The 26,681-nt window shown below is 38.1% G+C and overlaps 1 protein-coding gene across 1 annotated transcript in view; it reads right to left on the bottom strand.

Annotated features, from left to right (window-relative positions):
* The window catches only part of LOC122808097 (nicotinamide N-methyltransferase-like), a gene marked incomplete at its 5' end in the record, with an annotated part of 57,029 nt that extends 32,475 nt beyond the window's left edge, over positions 1–24,554 (bottom strand). The window contains 1 exon segment of the mRNA XM_044079069.1: positions 24,341–24,554. Coding sequence (XP_043935004.1) covers positions 24,341–24,554 — 214 coding nt within the window.
* Between the last annotated feature and the right edge of the window lie 2,127 nt (positions 24,555–26,681).

Here is a 26,681-nt window from a genome sequence, read left to right as displayed (position 1 = left end):
CCATAAGATGAATATATCATCCAAAAAAATGGTAATACCCAAAAATATTTTGATAAAATACAGATTTGAATACATATTGTTGCTCCCGATATAACATTGTAATGTTAGCGTATATAGGGGCACACGATGAACCCATTGCCACTCCGTCTGTGTAAATAAATATTCATAAATATTCATGAAATGAAGTGGAACATATCCAAAAATATATAAAAAACTATTTTAAAATAATAATCTTAAAACTACCTTACTAAAATATTAATAAATAACAAAATTAAAATTTTTTTAAATTTCCTCTAAAAGAAAAAAGAAGAACCTTGCATTTGGGCAATTCTTAGTATGTTTGTAAAGGGCATTATTCTCATTTTTGTTCTGAATATCATAATAACCTTTGTACACTCTCTTCTTAAGTTTCTGCTCTGCTTTGCCCACATAAAAAGCTACATATTGGTTACACTGCGCAAGATAAACCAAACCATGCGAATTACAATTGGAGAAGCCCTTACTTTCAATTATTTTATCTGTACTAGTCAAAAACACGATATCCTTGTGCAAAATATAGGGGCACTGGTTACAAGCACCACACTTAAATGTACTCTTCTTTTAACCTGAGTGGTTACCATAGTGTCTTTATGTTTTTCAAGTAAATCTTTCAAATTTTGAGCCCTTTTGTATATAACTTTAACAGGCTGCTTAGAAATCTCCCCAATGTCTATTAGTCCCACAAACCTATTATATTCCTTTTCACTAATTTTTTTTATTTTAAATACATTTCCATTAAATTCAGTGACCAAAGCTCTGTTGTAAATTTTATCCTGCTTGTCATTCATTTTGTCAAAGGGGGTGATGCTAGTCACGTAATCCCCCAAAATGGGTTTAAGTCTGTCATTTCTACTTTTAGTTATCTCAGATACAACTTCTTGTATCAACTCATTGGGGTAGCCTCCCTCCTTAAAAAAATTGTTCCAAAAATCTACATTCACTTTCAAAGTCTGGGTCCATGGATGTCATTCAACTAGCTCTAACAAACTGCCCTTTCAAAATGTTCCTTTTCTGACCAAAAGGGTGGGGACTTAAAAAATGTAGATAGGAATTCGAGAAAGCTTCCTTTCTATAAATTTTAGATTTGAAACCATCCCGTCTTAAGAATAGTTACATCTAAATAATTAAGTATATCCCAGGAGTAATTATAAGTGAATCTTAAAAATTTGGTGGTATCACTTATATAATTAATAAACTCCTTTAATTTATCAATCAATGCAGTCCAAAATATACAAATGTCATCCAGGTAACCCTTATACATGGCTCAACAATTCACATATTCAGAGTTAAACATAAATTTTTCTTCCCATGCAGCTAAAACAATATTTGCATATGTGGGGGTGCAAGGCTCCCCCATTGCTACTCCCTGCAACTGGTGAAAAAAAATCTCCACCAAAACAGATAAAATTGATTTGCAAAACCAGATCCATCAAATATATATATATATATATATATATATATATATATATATATATATATATATGTGTGTGTGGTGGATTCTACATTATTTGTGTCCTTGCATTTAATGTTTGATATGACTTGTTCAAAAAATTCCATGCCTTTATCATGTGGGATACTGGAAAACAAGTCACTCACATCTATTGTCACAAATATAATATCATTGTTATAAAGGTCCTGTGGAATACATCTTAGGAAATCCCAAGAATCCTTCACAATCCCCCTTTCTTCCTTCCATAATATTTTTATTTTTTTATCCAAATATTTTGCCGTGGCGGCTTGTCTTAGAACCCTCCGCTGAAGCTATTAATCTTAAAAGTGGGTCAAGTTAGTTTTTATGCACTTTTGGTATCCCAAAAATAGGGGATATTTTGGGCTTATCTATTTTAATGTAATTATAAGTGTCTACAGCAATTAAACCCTCTATCAATATAGCAGTCAAAGTGATGTCAATTTTTTGCTAGGCGGTGTTAATTTTATTTTTAGAAACCCCACCATATTTGTTAGAATCATCTAAAATATTATATGTCTTACCCTCATATAGGATAGTTTCCATAATAGTTACTCTGCTCCCTTTATCTGGTTTCATAAATCGGATTTTCTTATTATTTTTGAGTTCATCAAGGACCTTCCTTTTTCTTATAGTGAGGTTAAGTCTATATCTACCTTTTGTATACTCTTTCCTAATTTCTTTCTCCATTAACACTTCTAGGTTTTTTAATTGGGGGTGTAGAGGTAGGTTCCAAATACTTTTCTTTTTCAACTCATTTTTTCTCCCCTTAGGTATCCCTGTGTTAGTCGAACATAAAATCTCTAAATTAACTTTTGTCATAAAATATTTAAGATCAAGAATAGTTTTAGTAAGGTCACCTTGAGTCTGAGGTATGAACTTAAGGCCTTTGGATAACAAACTAAAATAGTCAGTTGTCAATTCTAAGCAACTATAGTTATAAATATTGAAATTGCTACATGTAAATTTAAAGCCTTCCTTTGTAATCTCAGAACTCTCAGAAATAATGTTAGTGTTCTCAGGCAAAATTAAAACCTCCCTCTCCAGTTCTGATTGTAGAAGAGTGGGTTCTGTTTTTTTAATCATTCTGACCTCCAAAGATGTGGATATTCTAAAGGGTCCACCAAATTCCCTACACCATCCCCAATATTCACCTCATAAGTGGCACTGTTGAACCCTTTTTCCCCTTCTTGATGGTTATCAGTCTCAAAAGAGTGAAAATAGGGGGTTTTATTCGTTTGTTTTGGTTTAGGGTTACTCCTTTTTTCCTTATATTCAGCCAAGTCCCTTTCAAGTTTCCTTATTTTTCTATTAATTAAACCTTCACTTTTTTCATCCACCCTTTTTCTAATATTTGTGTATTTTCCCTTTCAGCAGTAACTGTGAACAAAAGATCATTAATAATAATGTAATTTGACTCATCAATTTCTTTAAACAAAACAGTCTTAATTCTGTCATTTTCCATCATTATTGCTCTTAATATCTCTATTCCACAACAATTAAAAATGTCAGTAAGTTCATCATGAAGCATTGAACCTGCCTTAACATTATTAGGATATTTCCACAACAACCTTAAACCATTTGGGACAATGCCCAAATCAATACATTCCTTCAGATATGCATTTTCAATCTCCAACATTCTGTATTTAAACATTAGGTCTGACAATTTTTAAACACCATTATCGTAAGAGTCAATTTGTTGGTCATTTTTACTTTTATTACCATTCAATTTAAATTTATGTGAAAAACTGCAACCAAACCAGTCCTTCAATTCAGAATTGTCATTATCAGCATTGGAATTAGTACAGTCACTTCTATTTTGCCAGAGTCCATTGGAATCACCAACAAGTTGTTCTTCAACACCAGTATTATGTCCATTCCCCGAATTGCTCAAATGCAAGGTTTCTATTTTTTGTTTTAGAGGAAATTAAAAAAGATGTAAATGGAGGACCATGGGAAACAAAAATCAAATATAGGGAGCTTTGGTGTCAGGTCACACTTCAAGCAAACTCATTCCCTGGTCTGAATGATAATATTTCATTAGTCCCACTTCTTAAACTCAGAGCAGCTAAGTTATAAGTGAATATATTTTACAATATTTTACAATTTTTATACATCTATTATTTTATACATATATTTTTGTATGGGACATTATTAACTGCACATTTTCTGCATTATTCATCCTTTATTGTTATTTTTATTAATATATTTTCATAGGATGTGACATATAGTGGATTTTGAGATGAACAAAGTGTATCTAATTGCAATAAAAACTGTGGACATTAGATGGAGCTCATTGAGCAGGTATTAATGGTAATTTGTTTTAACACACATTTCATACTTTTTATAAGATAATATTATTGTTCTTTAACAGATTCTGTTATTTATTAATGTTTTAGAAAGGTATTTTTAAGAACAGTATTTTAAAATATGTTTTTCTATATATTTTTGGGTGTATTTTCCACTTCATTTCATGAATATTTATTAGGGTCTATTTTGCATATTTTTAATTAATTGATGACGATTTAAGTTCTTAAGGGAAAGTGCACAATTGTTTTATTGCATCTGATGAAGTCTAACTATTTGGATAGGCGAAAACGCAGTGACTTCGTTGAGCATTTATGTCTTTTGTGGAATAAAGCTGAGTTACATGCACTAAGCTATTCGGAGTGGTTTTCCCTTTATTGTGCTGTATTTTGCTGGATTGGTTCATGATGATTATTTTGGCACTATTCTCCTTTTGTTTTTTGGCTCTGGAAAGATAGAAAGTCTAGGCTAATATACTAGGAACAGATAAGATATGGTGAAATGTGGGATACATGAAATCAGACTAGACAAATGTATGGCTTCAATAGCTACCTATATTTGGAATTTGAAGGGATGTTGAAAACCACAAGAAATTTTGGATTATTGGGAATAATATTCCCTAAATTGATTTCATTACTGATGGAGACAAAAGGTGATCTACCAGTTAAATATAGCATTTACAGCCCTGAGAGATTTGAAAGGTAAACAACTAACCTCTCCCTTACAGCACGTTTCGGCAGAGTCTGGCTGAGCTTTTCCAGTAAAGTTGCATAGAAGCAGCTATACCCACTAGAAAGAAGTTCAGAACTAGCTCAAAAATAATCCACCCTTGTGGAATCGTACAATCAATAGGCTGTATAAGAGAAGGAAGAAAATCATGACAGAAATTAGGAGTTGTAGTATCCAGCAGGATAAAAGCACTCTCAAACTAAGCAAACAACTCAGAGGACAAAATCTACCAAAGTCACATTTGAGGTAAATTTGGCCACCCAGACCAAGGACAACCACAAGACATTCTTTAGCTATGTCTGCAGCCTCAAAGGCAATACACTGTTGTGTGCAGAGTTCACTGTAAATGGAGCCACCTATACACAGCAAGAAAATATAGCAAACCTACTGTCTGACAAATTCAGCTCCAACTTTACCCCTGTCTCCCCCTCAACCTTCCCTCAGGAAATACCATCATTTAACACCCCTGCTATCACTAGGGAACAGGTCCTTATTGCTCTCTCTAAGGCTAAGACCCAGACAATGTCCATAATGTCTTCTAAATAGCATGAAACATGACCTTATCCAGCCCTCTGGAATTTCTATTAACTGTGGCCTCCAAGCAAACTTCATGCCTCATGAATGAAGAACAGCAACAGTCATCCTTCTCCACAAAGGTGGGCCATCTACAGACCCATAAGTCTCACTAGTCTTACATGCAAAACCAGGGAAAGAATTATCATGGAAATGATAAATAATGATGTAGTAAACCTCCAGACACTGGACCCAACCCAGTTTAATTTCATGAAGGGCAGATCATGCCTACTCAACCTGGTGGACTTCTTTGAGAAAGTCACCTAAGCAATGGATGAGGGAAACATGGTTCACACTGCCTATCTTAACCTGGCCAAGGCATTTGGCACAATTCCCCACTCAGGCATTGTTGACAAATGTAAGAGGTTAGATACAAAGCTGCATGTCACTCAGTGGATAGCCAACTGGCTCACAGACAGGACCCAGGGAGTAAAAATTGGAGAGTCCACCTCTACAAAGAGGCCAGTCACAAGTGGACTCTCTCAGGGATCAGTCTTTGGACCACTCCTTTTTGGCATTTACTCCTCTGAAGTCAAGGCCAATGTCAATGGTCTCTGGCTGATTAACTTGCAGATAATTGCAAATTAGAAGCTTTCATTGAATCTCACACCAACATAAATGTTCTCCAGGATGGGCTGACACAGACAAACAGCTGGTGTTAGAGCCATGGACTAAAACTAAATGCCATGAAATGCATAATAGCACCCTTCAGAAAGTCAACCACCCCTGGTAACTATCATATTGATAACAAACCCCTTAGAGTTGACCGAGTAATCAGGGACTTAGGCACACACAGACAGTAGTGTAGCCTTTGACCATCATGCCTCTACAGTAGTGAGGAAATCATTCTGTGCTGAGCAACTTATAAAAAGAGGTATGGCATCTTGGTCTAAAGAAGTCATTGCTCCATTCTATTTAGCATTCATCGACCTATCATTGAGTACAGTGCCCCTTTGGTATGTACCTAACCAGGCATATCCAACAAATGGAATGTCCACAGAGGTTTCTCACTAAAAGAATGCAGTGTGTAAGTGCCCTATCCCTGTATTCTGACTCCTACAGATTGTTGAGGGAAGATCTGTGCCTAGCACACAAGCAACTTTCAGACCCCACTCTGATGTACCTCCTACAAATCCACAAAGCAAACACCAGAATTACCCAATCTGAAGTCTTACACCTTGCCTGTGATATAAATAGGACCTGCTGGAGAGACAGGTATGTATCCTAGAGACTATCCCATCTCAGTAACAGGCTCCCTATCCATGTAAAGTAGAGTTCCTCCCTAACCCAGTTCAAGTGTAACTCAGACAATTGGATGGGTAACAAGAAATTCATCCCTGGCTTAGCACCTCTGTCTCTAATGGACTCAAGCAACTTGTAAATGGTTCATCTCCCAGGGTCCTGTTTGTAAATGTTTCATCTTCCAAGCCCCTGTTTACACTTATCAAGGGTATCAGCACTTGTCAGAGATTTGGGATGCATGGCTAGGCTTAAAAAGGCCCTTGTGGTCATTAGCCTAGTAAATACCTATGAAACTATAAATAAAAAAAAAGTTGTGTCAAAGATATTCCCAAAGACAAACACTAAAAGCTAAGCGAGCCAAAACAATTTATATCAAGATATGCAACTAAATCTATGAAATTCAGAATGCTTATTTGGAGGTGCTTGCACACATTTGTCTCAATTCCAGTAAGGTTACAAAGGAGGTTCCCTCTGATCCAGGATGCTGGGATTATATGGCACAGATGCTTGAGCCATGTGGTAACATACATTTTCACCTAGCCAGAAGATTAATGCTTATAAACAGGAGTTTCAGTTGTTATTAGAAAAAAAAATTAAGGAAGTAAAGATTAAGTCATTAATGCTTGTAGTTTATGACAAACATTAGAACTCAAAAATACTAAATAGACAATGGTAAAGCTAAAGTGTGAACTGCTAAAAAGCAATATCCAGAAAATGCGAAAGAAAGAAAAAAGAAATTTAAAAAATATTTTGGAATGGGTTTACATTTAGATGGATATTGTGGTATAAGGAATAATTTTAGCAAAGCCTGAACAAAATAAGCCAAAGGTTACATGATAAAATGTACTTCTAATTAGGTGGTCCCATCATTTTATTAGTGATAAATTCAGATTCAGTGACTACTGCACAGTTTTACTCACTCCTGGATATGGAATAATGTAATATGCAATAAAAGTCTACTACAGCAGGGGACCACCAAAGTGAGAATATTGAGTAACGAGAATAGAGAACGAAATTACTGCATTCCAAAGTATCAAGGTGTTTGCCTGATGCCAAGCAAACATGGGTTATTAATATACAAATACTCTGAGCTGATTGTGTATCATTCTTTGTTATTTTTATTCTTTTATTGTGTTTTTGTGTTTGCTGTACTTAAAGTTTGTAAATATGTTTATTTCTCTCAGCTTTTTTTAATTATTTACCTTGATAAAAACTGATGAAGTGAAGTGAAACTACCTTTGGAAGAGAAATTACATATATATATATGTAAAACCACTGTCGTTAACACTGTGCAAAAATAATTATGTTGCGACAGTCACAGTTTTTTAGTTTTTTTTTTTTTTTTTTTTAGATACATTACATTAATATGAGATGATAGGGTTTCTGAGACCATATACTTCATGGCACAGAAAATTTTCTGTCAATAAAATTAGGAAATATTAGTGTGATTTTCCACTTCCACCCTGGACAGAACACAAGTAGATGTAATAATGAAGTATTTCTCCTGGCCCCATAACATACAGAAATGGATCACTGACTATTTGTTTATTGGGGTAGTGCACTAATCAGCACTGACCAATTTCAAGCTCATCCTAAAATATACCACAAACAAAAAGGCAGAAATGTAAGCAATAACAGAGTAGTTCAGATTAGTTGAAAAACTATATGTGCATTCTAACAAACACGCAGAATGAAATGTACATTATATAACATAAGGGGATGAAACGTGTGGAGTCTGAGTAATTTGAGGAGTTGAGATCCTAAGCAGTAAGTCAGATCTTTGTTTTATGGGTAGCCATTTTGCTTTGAGGGTGATACAGTGATACTCATGCAAGGGTGAGTTTGTAATGAATTAACAGTCACCATTTGAGATTGTCTAGGGAATTGTGCTATTTTTCATGCAGCTGGATGTGAAAATAGATGTTCCATATTCCAGCTGAGAAAGGAAAACTCCTTTGGTAATGGTTGTTCTGGTTGGTAAGATAGAAAACAGATCTTGTTTGTCCAGAAGATGGAGTTTATCTTTACTCTCAGTCTGTCTGTATGGAAATGGAAGTTCAGAGAATGATCAAGCCATAACCCTCTGGATTTGAAGATGACCTTGGGTCAGGTAAGAGTTCAGGCACTGGTGGAATCTGCCAAAAACAAACAGAAAGGAGGTGGTGTTGCCTGCTCATCTCCCCCAGAAGGATGGCAAGGGATCAAGTCTTGAGGGTGCATCTGTCATCACAGAACCCCCTGTGGAGATCAAACACATACAAGATCCATCCTCTCACAAAGGAGAGGCAGGCTTGGTGAGGAGCTACATCATCTGCATAAGTGACACTGAACAAACTATGACCATTGCATGTCACTCCTTGAGAGCTTAATGAAGCAGGTATGGAAGGTTAGGGTTAAGGTATAAACAAATCCCCTAGTGGCTATTTTACCTCATAGGGAAATATGGGTATAACATCAGAAACCAGACATTGGTTGGCAGCCAGGGAACAGAAAAACAGCAAAAATACAAAATAAAATAAAATAAATGATCTTTGCATCCTATAACATGAATTGTGACCAGTACAGAGCACAGGTGAAATTTATTAATGAGGTGGTTCAACACGTGGCTATCCAACATATTAAGAGTGATTGAAATGCACAAAGAGTATAATATTGGGATAAAAAGGTAACCGAACACCCCATGGCACTAACAGTCCTATGACTGGATGGTCAGCATGGAAAGGAATGGCTAGACATCTAATGACAGCTTTACTACCACTTCGGAAAAAAAATGGAAACTACAAAACCAAATTCTGAATCTTAGTGAAGGCTAAAGGCAAATAGAAGCAAGATAACACCTGAATCTCTTCCAAGTGAAGAGATAGAAGATGGCATCAAATTATTAATGTGATGTTTTCTGCGATGATAAAAATGATGAAAAAGGAGAGAGAATAAGCATCTCTTGCATGGACACTGAGAAGGACACTGACTAATCAAGGGTCACAAACTTTGATCTGAACTCTCTCTACAACTTCCCACCCCCAAATCACCTTTATTACTGAGGGCTCCTTTCATAAAGTTATATGACAGAATAGCTGATGTGCAAGTGTTTGTTAAAGTGAAGCAGCACACTAAAGGAGTACACAGAGGGTTTTACTCTACTGGCTGGACAGGTAGGGAGAATGTCTTATAAAAATAACAGACACTTTGTGATATGATAATAGCATTCTGAAATGTGAGTGCCCACCATGTCTGTGTATCATCAAAAGCAGTTGTTACGTAGGGATCTCCTTTTAGTGTGGATCAGCACCCAGTAAAAAACATCAGTATCTATGTTTTGGGGGGCAGAGCCCATGTTTACAAACCCCTTTTTCCTGAGCTAAGAAGTAAGCTGAGCATCACAATTCTTAGCTCTTTTCCACATCTTAAACAGGAGGCTCCTCTAAATGAACCATTTTCAGAAAGAAGCCTTTCTGTGGCAGACTTCTTCTTAAGTCCCACACTTTCTAAATACATGCATTGCTATATGGTACAAAAGGAACATGTGCAGCTGAACGATGCTGGAGAAAGCTTAAGAGGGGCACATTTTTAAAGAAGTCCTTCTTAACAATCAGTTTTTTAACTTGTGAATTGGTACCAAAGTCAGTGGGTTGGATTTATCTTCATTGGTATGGTGACTCTCTTATAGCGTCCCTACACCTCTTAGACTGTTTACAGTCATTCAGTTTGATTGGTGTTCCTTATCCACTAGGGTCTGAGGCTGCAAAGCTCTGTGGAACTCATTAACACCACTGTTGCACATTCATCTGAGTTTAACCTTTACATAGATTATTAAGACCTAACTCCATGTGCATACCCACATGGCATTCATGTCGAGGGCATGCACTGGGGGGTGGAGCTGGTCTGATGTTCAAATCCACAAGTACTGCAATCCTCCATATAGTCCATCTCCACTGAACAGACACACATGCACATTTATGTCTGTCTGATAAATCTATGTACCATTTTAGTACTGAGCAAGCACTCTGCTTCACCCTAGAGAGAAAGCCGAGTGAGTAAAGCCCCTTCATTCTTCTCTTTAGTCTGCAGCAACTTCAGATGGTGCAAAGTTTCTAAAGAAATCATGGCAGATCGATATCACAACATTAATGTCAAGGTACCCAGAGAGATAAATTATAACTCTGGGCCAAAACAGCAGCATTGCCTTTATCTTAAAGATCTGCAGATATAGTGAATATTCACATATAATCTTATTTTGACATGATTTCTAGACCTAATAACTGATACAGGTTCCAAATGAGTCAGTAAGGAGCCTCAGAAAGCAGCAAAGAGGTAAAAACCAAGAAATGCTCAAGAGAAGATGGCCAGAAATGCAGCTCCCCCCCCACAAAAAAATAAATAAATAAAAAATCAGCTGTGAAATGGCTGAACTAGCCTGTACTGTTCCATGAAAGTATACAATAAATCTAAGATTCTGCAGACACATTATGAAGTACAAGAGGCAGCAGTAAATACAAGGAGTTTATTTTCATACTGATTTCATGTTCCATCATAAAGGTATCAAGATAACCAGAGTCATCTTGATCTTTCACTTGTACGAGGTACAACTTAAGCAGCCAGCATGGGAACCATTCAGATGTTGGGAGTGACATGTGTGAGTCCAGAAATACTGAGACTGAATGGTAGAAAAATGGACTGATCTGTATCAAGTTCAAAATGTCCATTTATAAGAAAATTCCCTTTTCTCCGTGGTATGGCAATCATAGAGCTGGCATATATAATTTTTGGGAGGTGTATGGGGCTTACCCCCCAAAAAAATAAGATTAGAAAAGCAGTGTTCAATATTCACACTTCTTCTCAATTTGTAGCCCTTTTTCAGTGTGTTGACACTCAGTGTTACAAGTGCCAATAATTCAATAAGAAGCCTGCCAGCACACATCAGCATCACGATGCAGCAAACCATTTCTCTTCTCAAATACAAGGCAAAAGGCATGATTGGATATATAATCCAGAAACGCAAAAGGTTACACGGCCTAAAAAACAAACCAGAAAATGTGAAAGCCTAGAACAATCAGGTTAACAACAAACAGCTCAGCACATTCAGGCAAAAACAAACTGGAAGTAAGGTGATGCAAATCCTTTATTATTCCATTTCATAATACAGGAACAAGGTCATTAAACCAGTTTTGATGCTGACACTATCTTCATCAGTAACATCTGAACAAAATTTTGAACATCCTATATTAATAAGGTAGCTGCCACATATTGATGACATCACAAACTAAGGACATCAACGTAACACTGTTTAAGGTCATTACATTAAGTCAAAAATAGCCTTAATACTTCTGTATAATGAACAGTAAGCTTAACTCAAAAATTTGGTTAAGAAAAAAGTGCAATACTAAACAGTTGTAATAAATAAAAGTCACTTCATGGCCCCTAATAGCCTAAGAACACTATTAAATATTTTGCCTAAAAATGTTCTCAAATATGGTAAAATTTGGCAGAATACATATATATATATATATATAGAGAGAGAGAGAGAGAGAGAGTACACCATATATATAACTAGAATGTGCTAACATTAACTTATAACCAAACATAAACAACAAAACATGACAGAAGTTATTTACCACTAAATGTTATACTACAGTAGCCAAAAATATATATTTTCAAATAAATGAAATAAGGCCCCTTAAACAGATGAATCTGAAGGTCTAAAATTTTCATAACTAACATAATAGCTACTAGAAAGATCTTTCAGGAAACAAATGGCTGGAGTAGAAGCAGGCTCAAGAGAAAGGAAAAAAAGTTTCTCATTTCTAAGATTATATCACAAAGAAAGAATGAATTCTTGACTAGGGTGTTGGGTGGTGGATCCCTGTTACAAGTTTCATAGTCAGCCCGTCGCAGACTAAAATCCATCTTATCCTGATCATAAAGGGTTTTATAAGGCCAATACAGCTACATTAATGGAATAACTCAAATAAATCAAAAATCTGTTAAATAGATTAGATATTCCAGAAAAAAACTAAAAGTGAATCCTAACCAGGTTCCTCAGTTCCTCAATTTGAAAGGAAAAGTGTTTCTGTCTAAAACTGTAAACTGCAAGAGTAGATTTTTTTGAGCTGCAGTCACAGTTTTAAACACCACAGTCTGGCTTCCAGAAAGAACATCTGTCCTTTGAGCTATGCTCTGAGCTCAGGGCAGTTCTTCCAGTCTGGGAAGGAGGAAAACAGGCAAAAACACGAGCATCTCCACCTAATGCCAAAAAATGTATCCACGCTGTTCTAGTTACTAATGTGGTATTGAAATATGTTTGTAAGTCTCCAAACAGATCTTTTCCAAAAATAACAGATGATTCTTGACTGAAAGGAGGGAATCTTGAGTAAGAGCAAGGAGGCGGGAAGGTCATCAGAGCACAAGATGGAGTAGTCTGCATGTTGTATTGGTGAGTTTGGACAGAAGTGTAGGTTATTTGTAAAGAAATTAAAAAGGAGTCCAAGGATTGATCCTTGGGGGGACACCTGTTTGGATTGGGAGGAGGGGGGAGGAGGCAGAAAGCCATTTGATGGATTGCAATCTGTTGGAGACATAACTGGAGAACCATAGTATAGTAGAAGAGGAAAAGTTAGGGGAAGAAAGTTTGGAGAGCAGTAGGGTATGGGAAACAGTGTTGAAGGCTTTAGATAGGTTAAGGAAGAGGCATGATACTAGTTTATTATGCCGGGCTTTGTGATATTCTGTGTAAATGAAATGAGAGCTGTAGAGGTGCTGTGGTGAGGAAGGAAACAGTGTCTGGTGGGAGTTGTCATGTTGCCTTGTAGGATGCATTTGAGAAGCTGTTTATGAATGCATTTTTCTAGAATTTTGGATACGGGGGGTAGTATGGTGTCTGTAGTTAGTTGGTTCAGTTGAATTGCCACCTTTGTGGAGGAATAAGACATAACATTTTTTTCCAGATGTTAGGGACAGTGTTCTCTTGAATAGACTTTTGTTTAATGCACAGACTGGATATGCAGCAGAGTTAGCTGCAGGTTTTTAAGGAATAGAGGAGGTAAGTTGTCAGCGGGGGGAGCAGGTTTTCATTTTGGTAAGAAGAGATTTGATGCATGCAGTAGGGACACGTTGAAGACTAAACTAGATGGAATTGGTAGAAGGAAGGGGATTAGAAGGTGGAGAGGGAGGTGTCAGGTTTAGGTAACTTTTTATAGAGTTGAAGGAATTGGAGGCTGGCTGTTGTGAGCTGTTAGGACAGGGGGTTGAGGGTAGAAGGGTTGCCTGGATGTAAGTTTATTATTCCAAGACTTTTTCATGTTTGAGTAGGGGTTATCTAGTGTTTGATACTATTTTTTGTCCAGATCTACTTGTTTCTTGGTTAGGTTGCCAAGTTTTCTATAGGTTTGGAGATGGTGACTGGAGTTTTTTTTCCAGGTTGTCCAGATGCTGTCTTGTTTAAGCATTAGCTTATGGGTGGATTGGGTTAACCATGGAGCAAAGCTTGCTTTTATTTTTCTTGTGAGGGCTAAGGAGTTTGATATTCAGGAAGGTGTACAATTTGGAGATGGCCTCATTGAGGAGGAGGACCTAGAGAAAGGACCATTTAATTGAGAAGAGATTATTGATCATATCTGGGCAGAAATTAGAGATTACTGCTATCCTTGTATTGGTGAGGTTTTAGCAGATAGAGATGAGTGTCATAACACACGGGTAGGAAGGTGGTCACTGAAGGAGTCGGTGGTTGCACTGTGGTACAGTTTTGGGTTAGAGGTGAGGATCTAGTCAAGGGTAGTGCTGCTTATTGATGCAGGTGGGAGAGGCGATGAGTTGAGAGAATCCAAAGATATTGATGCTAGTTTTGGGAGAGTAGGAATTAAGTGAGTTCAGTCAAATTTGACATCACCTAGGATGATAGTCTCATAAGCGATATTTTGAGATGCCCAGCAGTGTGTGTGAGGGTAGGGATGTTGCCAGGTGGGATATAAATTACTACTATGGCTAGGTTTTTGTGATTATTTAATTTACAGTTGGCAATGAGAATTTCAGCTGGATGGAAATTGAGGAGATGTAGGTAGAGGATAGAGAGAGTTTGTCAGAGTATACGATAGCTACACCACCACCTTGTTTCTTGTGTCGATCAAGATGGAGGATGTAACCAGGTGGGAGGATTTCAGTCTGTAATATGGGGTTGTAACCATGTTCTGACAGCGTGAGAATGTCGGGGTTGTAGAGAGAGAGAAGCATGGAAAGAAGTAACTTTGTAAGTAATGCTTTGAATGTTGATGGGAGAGTTTTTTTTCAAGGTTTTGGGGCATAAGGCTGAGGAGTTTGGGTAGGGGGGTATGGGGGGTGAGGAGGAAGAATGGAAGTGTTAGAGTGGTGAGTATGGGTACCTGTGGTTGGGTTGGAGGGTGGGTCAGGGCTGGGATGAATATCACCGGCCAGCAGGTGGCTTGAAAAGGAGGGTTTGTATATTGTGGTAAGGGGGTTGTAGGAGATGTTTGGGATTAGGTTTTGTCAGGTAAGAGGGAGGGAGACATGTTAAATTTATGCATGAGTTTTAAAGTGAGTAAACAGTGAGGGGGCTGAGAAGTTTAGAGCTTAGTGGATTGTAGTGGTTGAGTGAGATAGCGGGAGTGATAGGTGGACTAGGAAAGAGAGAGTTAAGTAGGATGAGTAATGTTGCATGTAGAGTGAAAAGTGAGTAGTTGAGTTGATTACACTAATAGGGTAGAGGAGGTAGTTTTGAGTGATTGGATAGCTAGGATTGGTTAGGAGGAGGAAATTGAGTGGTTGTGGGGGTGTCGTTAAAGTGAGTATAGGTTTTGAGGCAAGTGGGGGGGTGGGTGGAAATGGGAGTAGGGTTGGGGAGTGGAGTGAGCCCGAGCGAAGCAAGGGTGAACTGAGCAGGTCGAACCAGGACTTGGAGAAAGCTGTGTGAGATCAACCAGCTAGTCCAGCTCAATACCTAAAGTTCTGTTTATGTGAACTTTAAAACAGATTTAATAGAGCATCAGGGAGGTAGAATATAAAATACATGCAAAGCTTTGGGAAACTGTTACAGTAAATAGGAGAATAAAGTATAAGAATATAAAATGCAAGACTTTGGAAAACCTTATATATTTGTTGCAATAAATGGGAGGAAAAGGGGAGAAATGGGTCCAGTAGTGTGCCCAGCAGAAGAACCAGTAGGAGCATCTCTGAGAGATTGCAATAGACCTACAGTGCTCAGTCTGATAAAAGTAGGACTTGCAGTAGCTTTTACTGGTTTGTACAGAGTTCCGCTCTCCATATTCTTGTATGCAGGCAGTTGCTTCAGGTTTTTTTGTTGGACTTTTGAATATGGTTAAGGGAATATGGTTATGGTTGTGCACACTACTGAGACACCTGTGGGACAGAATGTAGTTGGGCAGAGGTTTTTAGAATTTAATAAAGGGTATCTTTGTTATCTTGCCAAAATTGGGACAAGTGGCTTATAAGTGGTTGTGTAGTGGTGTGGGATGCCTCTGTTGTGCATGTCCTTAAAAAAAAAAAAACAGTATTAGACATAATGTGCCATATTAGCTGAGGAAGCACACAACCTTTGTAGCATAGAGTGACAATGAAAAGGAAGCAGAGCACAACACTGTATGATCAGAAATAGTATGCATATTGGAGCATAGATGCACTCTCAAGTACAGTCATAAGAATGTGATGTTGTATAATATCAGTAGTATAGCCTAAAGAGGGTGGTACCCTTGTGATTAACATCTCCCCGACACAAGTGTTGTAGTGAAAAGAATTTTGATCCACACAGAATGACTGGTAGTGTATGAAGGAATGGTGATTATGCAGTACAGACAATTGTATTGTAGAGTAGGCTGCCAATGTGCACTATATCAGTAATGGCAGTAACAAAGTGCTATCACGTGTTCTATTTTATGCAGGACGCTCCCTCTCTGGGCAAGTTGTTTCCTGTGAAAATGGCAAAATGGCAAACTGACTTCTAGGACAAAAATGTGACATTTCCTTCAATAGTTGCATAAAGTCATTATTTTGAATTTGAAATGCCCAATTGTTAAGGAAACCGCATAAACAAATCAGATTAATGTGTATAAGAATGATGGAGCTTTTCTCCCAGGGCCTCTGCTGAAAAGGGGGCTATTTATGGCCCAGTCAGACTTTTAGTAAACAACTGGAAATGCATTCTACAAAAATGTACTGTTTTGAAAGTCTAGTCCTTTGAATGAGCTGCAGGTGTAGTTTGTCCTGCTAAATCTTAATTTGCACAAAAGTCCCACTTTGCCCACTTCAAGAGGTGGTAACCCTATAGTGATACTGTGTGCAATTGTGCAAGTGCAGTATATGAAGTCAAATGACTGTACACATAAGAAAATTGTGCATCTTGTGAACTTTCCACTGGTAACAAGGCTTTGGAGAGTATCCAGCAGTAAAACTGTAGGATACTAGATCCGTCACTGCTTTGACATTGATACTGTGAGTATTTTGGCATGGCAGCCATGGTTTGAAAGCCATCATGTGTGATTGGGTAGGGAGGGTGGCCTAATGGTTAAGGTGTTTTCTTTACAAACACAAGGTGCAGGGTTTGAGTCTCAGAAGGGATGATAGGCTAGGCTTAAAATGGCTCGCAAGGGCAGTTAGCTTAGTACTAATCTATGAACCTATGAAGTATAAAAGAATGAATCATATGAACAACTAGGTCCTTCTATTGGGTGGAAAAGTCATCCACTTAATACTTGTCTCTTTGTGTCCTATTTGCAGGTGGAAGACTACAGTCTGGCTTAACAGCAGACAAGGTAAGCAGGGTATCAGATGTTCTCTGCACTGTTCAGACATACTGGCCTTTTCTGTCAAGGCATACATTTTCAATTGAGCACTGAAGGGGGGAGATCCATGAGTTTCTATGACTGTCACAGAGGTGTTTGTATTCTTTAACACCAAACTAATCCCAGTCCAACCAGCTTCAGCCCAAGGGGTCAATCTTCCAAATGGAGAGAAGTTTTTCAACCTTTAAGTGCAAAACATATGGACTGGCCCTCAATCAACACTGCAGCTAAAACGTGTCACATAACGGCAAAGATAACAAAAAGGAGCCTGGTCTCGGAGTTGAGGCCAATCGTCTGCAAGAAGACCCTAACAATATTATGAATAACAAATACCTTATGAGCAGGAACTGCAGTTATAAATTAAGGGCTTAATTACATCCATTTAAGAGCTAGTTAAGGCTATATCACTGTGCTTGTATCTGGAAAGGGTTGAAAAGGTGTAGGTAGTCAGGGATGCTTATTTCCTCAGTGAAAATTGGGGATAGTGATTGCGCACTCCTGTAACTCGAGAACCATTTCAAATGAATTCCTGAATTATTACAAAACTCAAGCTCTGTCTGGATACTGAGGTCTACCAAGTCTCTTAGGAATTTTCTTGACATCTTCCCTAAAATCTCACAAAATGAACTGTTGAAAGTGAAGCTGTGAATAATATGGAAGGATTTATGCCGCTATAAGCTGCTGATGGACTTTGATAAGGTGATGGTGGCCCATGGGTTTGACATTAGTAATCACCTATCCTTCTGTATGGAAGCCTTAACTTCTTTGATATCCAAACCATGGATAGCAAGAGATGAACCCCAGAACTTCAGGCCTGTCGCATTACTTACACAGATTCCAAACCTGTAATAAAGGCCCTGGCAGGCAGGCATTTGTGTTGCCTAAATTTCTTTCACCATTGCAAGTATAGAAGGGGCCCGGTGATTAATATGTACCAGCTCTAGTCCAGCAGCAAATGTGCTCCTGGACATGAACAAGGCATTTGATTTCCTGAAGTGGAATTTCTAGTTTATACTCTTACATATGTAAAATCTGGACATATTTTAGGAGATGGATATCGGTATTTTACAAAGATATGATAGTTCTGGTGGTAATTAATCAGTTATTGAGTCTGTACTTTTCTTTTAGCAGCAATATCACACAAAGGTGCCCAGTGTTACCATCTCTTTTCAGTCGTACAACAGAATCATAATGAGTGTCATTGATGAGTTAAGACCTGATAACTTTACCCAAGCTGTCACATGCAGAATTATTAATGTACAACTGTGCTTTTGTGGTCAGGAACCCAGCACGTTACATTCTGGATGTGGAGGAAGTCCTTATGTGCTTGACACTGTACCAAGACTCAACATCCACAAGAAAGATCAATTTATTTAAAAATGAACATGAATCTAATGGAGGAGGGCAATCTAATTCTGTCAGAGAAGCCATTCACAGAAATATTTAGGATTTATAATTAAGCCCTACTTGGAGAGTTTAGTTAGGAATAATTATGGATTGCTCCTGTGTTAAGGTATTCATAAGAGCTGTTGACTAAAGATGAAATGATCATTTAATGCGACATGCTCAGTAGAAAAGATTATGATCCTACCTATGGCTTTGCATTACTTCAGAAATGTCTCTACTGATTGAGGTAAACTAGTGGATTAGCTGCAGTACATTAATCAGATTTTGTTTGGGAGAGAGAAAAAAAGTAAGGAAATAAGGACAAGCTGTGTGACCAACTAGATCTAGGTACTGGACATATCTTCTAGATTTGACTTTATATCTTAGTGATCAATTTGAATTATTTACTGATGGTGGATCACGTGAAAGTGTGTAGGTGTTTACTAGGTTATTGATGTACGTGGATCTTAAGATGCCTAGCCTTACCTTCACATTGTAGTTTTTAGTCCTTATATTTTGCATACAGATAATCCAGAGGCAGGCCGATAACAGATATGTTGGGACATTTACATTATTTGCCATATCAGTGAGGGGTGGGGTGCAAAACCTGGGGATAATTTCAGGTTACCCATCTACTCAATAAAATTATATTTGAATAGATGAAGAAAGCTACTTGTTATATTTGCAGTGAAAGACTGGTCCATAGATGTGGTATTGTATTGATACATACCTAACCTCCAACAGGTTCTGTTTATTTTGTAGAAGAGATAGAGTTCCCTTGAGTGGGAGTTTGTGATACCACTGGACTTGTAAATGTGTAATAATTCTGAAAGAACAGGGTCTGTTGAAGTGCTATACATGAAGCAGAGGTCACCTCCCAGTAACCTTTGTGGTAATGAGATGAGGGATAAGAATTTTAGATGGTCATCATAGTTTTTATGATTTAGGCCCTTGAATTTTGTTTTTTTTTTTAAGTGAGAAAGTATTGTGCTCATTCCAGTTGTGACAAGTGTTTGTACAGGTACACAAAGAAAACAGCATTATACTCAGTGACTGGCCTAACAAATGCTGAGTAGAGTAGAACAATTACATCCCCTGGACATGGACAAAACCTTTATGTACAAGTTGTGTGATGAAAAAGGGCCTCCTTACATCAGTGGTTTCATTGTGATCAAAGCACAGTTCCTCATCAACAGAGGTTCTCATATCCCTGACTACGGGATCAGTTTTCAGGGGTTTGTTGTCAATGGAATAGTTACAAAAGGAATCATGCTTGCTGAAGGATATGATTATACACTTCTTGACATTTCATTTTAGTCCACAGTTTTGACACCAACTATTTGTTCAGGACTATCTCTCTTGGAGGATCTTGGTGTCCTCTGAGGAGTTTATGATGGCACCAAGTTTGCAGTCATCTGCAAACTTGGTCAGTCTCAAACATTAACATTAACTTTGACCTCCCAGAAGTAAATGCCAAAGTGGTGTGGCCCAAGAACTGAACCTTGGGGTATACTGTCAGTAACAAGTCTTTCCGAGCAGGTAAAGCCACCCACCCTAACTTCCTGGTTTCTATCCAATGAGTTACAGAGGGACTGGCATTTAGCAAGGATAGTTTAACTGTTGTGGGATAGTGTCAAACACCTTTATGATGTCTGGATATGTAATGTGCACTGTTTTGCCCTCATCCATTGCTTCAACCAAGTTATGAAGGCAGGATCTTCTCTTGAAAGATCTGAAATGGGTTGACTCAAGGTTGTCTATATCCTTATTTATTAATTCCATAATGATCCTTTCCATAACCTTACAGATGAGATAATTATATTATTCCACTGAAGTCCCAAATTCTGTGCAGGTAAATAACTACTACTGTCCGCCACTCATCCAGCATGATTTTTTTTTTAAGGCTGATACTGACCAGCTCCTGTAGGGGATCAGAGAAGTCATGTTTCAGGATGACCAGTAGGCAAGCAAGCCTGCTATCTTTCCCCATATACTTGGTGGTCTTGGCCACAGATAACACCCTTAGAACTTGATCTTGCAAGTTATGAGGGAGTGTAGGTGCAAGTATGCAAGTGGAGAATACTGAAGAAGAGAGGAGGTTAAGTTGTAGCTTCATTTGTCTGCTAGGAGACTAACTATGTTCCCTGGCTCCAAATGTGTGACATTAATCGTTATTAGCTCTGTACACACTGCTGGGCAATGTTTCTGAGATTTCTAACCTAATGACAGAATGCTTCATAGTTATCATTCACTTGGGTGACTATTTTACCTCATATTTGGCTTTGTTTGGTTTGATCAGGGTCTGTAGTTCCCTGTTTAGTTTTTTTACAAAGACTGTTTTTGGCATCTAGAGAGTTAGATTTATTTTTGCATGTAATAAACTTCTTTATTCATTATACTGTCTGTTTATATTTGGTTTCTACCAGAGGGGTTTATTTTGTATTTGACATTTGTTTATTTCTGAGATGGTGAGATACCTCTATACAGCTACTTACATGCATGTAGAATTTGGCAGTGAAGTATTCCAAAGAAGCAGTTGTGGGTGGGGGTGGGTCCATCAAGATGGAAGGAAGTTTTGAAATTAGCCAGGTCATCATTCAGTTTTAGTAGGTTACCCTTTGCATAATCTCTGAATAAAAGATATTAGAAGATGCTTCAGGTTTTAGTCCTAATGATGAATGTGATTGACTTGTGCTCTGATATGACCAGTAAGGAGGTTACAATTGCTGGGGTATAAAGCTGTTTCATATTGGTATAGATCATGTCCATAACTAACTGGTCCAGGGCCTTTGTATTGATGAAGTCCAGAAATCTCTGGCCATACATGCTTAAGGATGTAGAAGTCTCTGATTTAATGCAGGGGTAGTTGGCATTTCCTAGGAGAATGCTGTTTGATTTAATACATAGGGACTCTCTACTAGTTAGCTAGGAGATATGTAATGAGAGGGACTTAGAGAAGGGGTCCTATAGTTAGCTGTGTTATAGAAAGGAGTTTTGTTGATAATAAGTCAGGCATGGAGGAGTTCAAGGTCAATATCTTGTCTTAAAAGTCTGGAGAGTAAGTGTTTTTAAGAATATGGAGACACTGCCACCTTTATTACCTTCATCTGATATGGTGGGCCTGAATGTGTGCTAGGCATTGCAATCCTACACTGATGGAGCACTTTCAATAGTAGTGAACCAGTCTCTGAGATGTTGTATCTATATGTTTTCCAGAAAAAGAAGTGCTTGTAGTGAACAGAGATTTCTTAAGACTCCTAATGCCAAGAAGCAATACCTTAATGTTATTCGGATCCTGTCTAGCTATTTATGTTGGAAGCTTTAAAGGACAGATATTACCTAAAAAATGCATTATGAGGATGGACAAGGATTTAGACAATAAACAAAAGTTGGGGTGGGGGAGTGGGGGTGCAGACCATCCCAGACAAGCAGTTGGGACTGTATGCCATTTTTTCCCCAGGCTGCTATATATGTATTGTATGTACTCTGAAAGATACCAGAAGCTAGACAATTGCTGAAATCACATTTACTTATTTTGCAGCATCCTTCTTGGTGATGGTAGAATGCTGCTCAAGGCTAGGTTTATAGCAGCCGATGGCTCATGTTTTAAGAGCTACACCAGGTCTCTCTTCATACACTCCAGGGGGCTACATCTCAAATCATTTACACCCATATGCACTATGAGTGTCTCATATGTGTACTTGTGGTGCAAAGGCATGAATGCTTACGTGATGTGGTGAAGCATGGAACCTGACATGCAGCTGATAGAGACCCTCTCTGTGCACATCCTGTTGACTGGTGCATCAGTGTATCTCACTATGAAGTCACCCATGGCTAAGATATCAGATTGTGTGGATGTTTACCTTATGGGCTTTTGAACCAACTCAATGTGACTCTGAGATGTATGTTTCATGGTCGGTGCTACCTGTGATGTGTGCTTGTAAGGTTGATGAAGGTACTTGTTTCTTAGGTTACATTTCAGAGGCCGTTGTGGTTTGGGTACATTACTTTTAAGAACTTCAGTATATGTTGGACTATATGTCTGGTCTAAGTTGTGGGTGCTTTGTTAAGTGTTGTCTTGTGTGGTACTGATGATTTGCTTGTTATTTGTTGAGCCTTTGTGGAAAAAGCTTTGCTTTCAATAACATTACTGCATCTCTCACACAACTTGCCTGCTGGTTTAAATAGTAGATGGTTGCGAGTAAACATGAGACAACTGATGCATTGTCTCAGGATGCCCATTTCAACCAGGCTGGCTACACAGATGGTTGGAAAGAACACATCCATCATTCCAGGTACTAACTATTGTAGACTTAAGGGGCCGTTGTCCCTACAGGTTTAGAATACTTTTACTGGTGATGTTACTTGTCTAAAACAAACAATCTGAAGTTTGTACACAGAACAACACCCAACCTAGTACAAATCAGAGCCTGGAACGAGATCCTCTGAGATTCTATAGACTAGGAATAGATCCCCTCTCAAAAGTTGATAGGGCACAGAAATGAGTGAGAGTACTTTAATGCACTCATAATGAACACTCCCATGATTATTTTAGCAAAGAAACATTGCACTCTGTCAAGCTGGGTTATATGCTTACCTAAGTATATACCAAAGAGGAAATTATACTCAATAAATGGCCTAAGGGAGGAATACTAAGAGATGATGACTTCCTTGCATCTAGAAGATCTACTCATGGTATTAATCTGTATAAAAGGATCTCCTAATAAAAGTGGTACCATGGTGGTCAAAGGATAGTTCATTATCAATGAAAATGCCCAAGTCCATAATAACTGAGTTGGGAGTGTTACTTATGTGCTTGCCAAAGGACACAATGGTGCATTTCTTGGCATTTAATTTGAGGCCATTATCTAAACATCACTTGTTAGTGTGCATTAGGTCCCACTAGAGAATCCGGTGGTCAGTTGTGGTGTTTATGACAGCTTCCGATTTACAATCATTACCCACAGGCCCTTGATACTGACATTGATGCCTGAGATATAGATACAAATGAGGAGTGGTCCCAGTACAGTACCGTGGGGTACAGCAACAGGATATTTGGATGAGTGCATACCTTCAGCACTAAGACTCGGTTTATCAGTGAACCAGTTTGCTATCCAGTGGAAAACATACAGCTTTACATTTAGTTTGATTAGCTTATCAATAATGACAAAATGCAGAATGATATTAAAGGCTTTGGCAAACTCCAGGTACACAATGTGAACTGCTTTCCCTGACTGCAATGCCTCAGTAATTTGTTGCACTTCTGAAATGAATGTGCTCAGTCTGTGACTGACTAACAGTTAAAACATGTATGAAGAACTGAATTTGATTTAGTGTACTTCTTAAGAAATTAGAAAACAAATATTCAACCATTTTGCATGGCCTCCCTGGTGTTTTTTTTTTTTGGGGGGGGTATTCCTTTTTCCTCCCACTACCAAAGCAATCAGTGGACTGGCAACTCTAAATTCTGTCTCTTGGTAGGAGTATAGTGTGCGTGTGTGTCCCTTGTTTAGAAAATAACATGGAGAGGGGTGTTTGTTTTTAGATTCATTCTAGAAGTTGGACAAGACTTGGCAGCCTGGATGGATGGTATGTTTCCTAGCAGCTATCCTCTTTTATATGTGAAGCAGAAGAGGATGTCTTACTTTAATTTATAAGAAAGTTATAAAATTCTGAAATCCAGGCATGAATGAAAACATGACATGCACAAACATTACAACTTCCTTATTCAATCTGTCAGTCTATTAATCAAACATCATCAGTGTAATGAAACTGGAACATAATAAGATACCTGTTTCCTTCAATTTCACAAATAAATTTTCCAATTGCACTCCAGTCAAAGCAATCTGGGTCATTTCTTATCCATTTTTCAATTTCAAGACGGTTACGGTCAGTATAATCAGAGACGATAATTTCCTCAAACCATTCACAGGCCACCAGAAGCTGGTGAAGGCAAGGGCCTGTTCCAATATCAATCAGTTTCTGACCTTTAACGGAACCTGAAGCAAAATGTTCAAAAACAAGTTGCATATATGTTACAGACATGAAACTAATGATAAACATGCTCTTTTTAGGATGCTATAAAGAATCAAATATGTCTCATGCAGTCAGATGCTTTCAGAGAGACTCCTTCACTACAAACGCTTATATGATATGATCCATTTCTTCTCCTTGTAACCACAAAGCTCAGCTCTAAACTGCAGCAGTATGACTCTTACAGCTCAAGACTATAAAACAGCATGGATAAGTAAATGTTTTTGAGAAGGAACAAGACACAATGCACCCCCATACGGATGGGACTTTGCCTGTCCCACCCCCTTACTTTTAATATAATCAATACAAGGTCAGTGCACTCAGGAGCGGCCTTAGGTCAATTGGCGCCCTAGGCAAAAGGGCTCCATGGTGCTCCCAACCACACTACCTGGTGCCCCATCCTGGTCTACCTACACCAAATAAATACTGGAAAAGTGCCCCTACCAGAGCAGCGCCCTAGGCAGCTGCTTAGTTGGCCTATGCCTAAGGCCGGCTATGAGTGCACTGTAATGAAAGAACAAGACAATTTGTATTTTAGTGAATCACTTTTTCACTATAAGGCAGTTGTATTGAAGGGAACAAAGCAATATACTTCAAACAAAAACAAATTGTTGTTATACAAAATGACTAGGGAAACAAGCATTCAAGTAATGCCTCTCCAATACCACAACGTATATCTCTCAACCTCTTAGAGAAAGAAGTCTGGACAAAGCCATATATAAAAGTGAGACAAAGACCCAAAAGTAGGGACAATTTTTAAATATTGCTCTTACAAACTTTGAAAGTTAATAGAATTACACATTTTGCATTAGCATGAATTTTCTGAAGGGTATGAAGTCTGAAACTCAAATGTCCGTCTTTATTTTTTAACTTCAGTCTTTAATGACTTGCCATAATTTGCCAGAAAACCATACTTTTATGAAAAATGGACAAAAAATATGAGGTGAAAATCTGTACAGTTGAGAGGTATGCCACAAAGCTCAAGAAATCTGAGCAACATAAGAGAATCCTATATTACAGACTTACTACTGGGAAAGCAATTTGGAAATGGAAATTATATACAAGTTATAATGGGTCTACTGACTCAAATGATTGTTTTCCAACATTAGAAGAATTCCCCTTCCCCCCAGAAGACTGGATGGAACACTCTAAAGGAAAAGGTAGTGAATAACACTTGTAATACAGTCAACACCCCAGAGACCCTGCTTTGCATTTATGTATGGTTTATTTACAGTGAGGTGTTCATTCTGAAAAGAAAAGCAAGCATAAATCTAAATCTGCATCAAAGTATGTTCATTTTAAAGTCTTTCCACAAAACAATCTGATCATGGTCATTTACCACCAAGTAAAAAAACGTCCCTCTCCCTAATCGGCAAACATCCCTAAATCAGTTGCACTGTCTTTCAAGTTTTTCCCTTCCTCTCTCTCTCTCTCTCTCTCTCTCTCTGTGCAACAGAGGCTAATGTCTCATCCTCCATTTTAATATGAAGGTGGTATATATGTATGTGGCGGGGGAGGGGGGATGGGTGTCTGCAGGGGTATGAATGGAGTTATGTATTTGTATGATTTTGTGTGTCTGCCTGGGTAGTCACAGTAGGCTAGGTAGGGGATCAAAAGTGTGGCTGTGTTATCTCAAAGCATACATGTGGGTAAATGGGTGAGTGAGTCAGGGAGTCCCACCTATGTGACTGTGGCAGTGGGGGATACTCAGCAGATGTCTGTATGAGTGCAGGAAAGTGTGTGCGTATACATCTCTAAATGTGTGGATGTGTGTCTGTGTCTGGGGGGGTTTCTGCCAACCTGCTGCATGGTCTGCCAGAGTAAATTACCACCAGAAAGTGCTAGTTAGTGTAGGCAGTAATAAACAAGGATTTAGAGATGTGCAAATTAGCTAATAATAAGTTTTTCATCATTGTAGCTGAAGTGGTCTCTGAATCATGTTTTCTACAGTTTAGACACTGCATGCAGCCACTGTTGTTTTCTGTGAATCCGAGCCATACTGTTGAGTAAAGATTACCCTCTCTATCTGATAATGATTCAAAAAAGTATGGAGGCAGAATGTCCTCAATTAGATTAAGGTAAGTAGACAGTAGATGCTT

This window comes from Protopterus annectens, chromosome 8.part0 (assembly GCF_019279795.1).
Source record: "Protopterus annectens isolate FY-2018-M chromosome 8.part0, PAN1.0, whole genome shotgun sequence".
NCBI classification, from domain to species: Eukaryota; Metazoa; Chordata; order Ceratodontiformes; family Protopteridae; genus Protopterus; species Protopterus annectens.
This window is presented reverse-complemented; position numbering and strand designations above follow the sequence as displayed.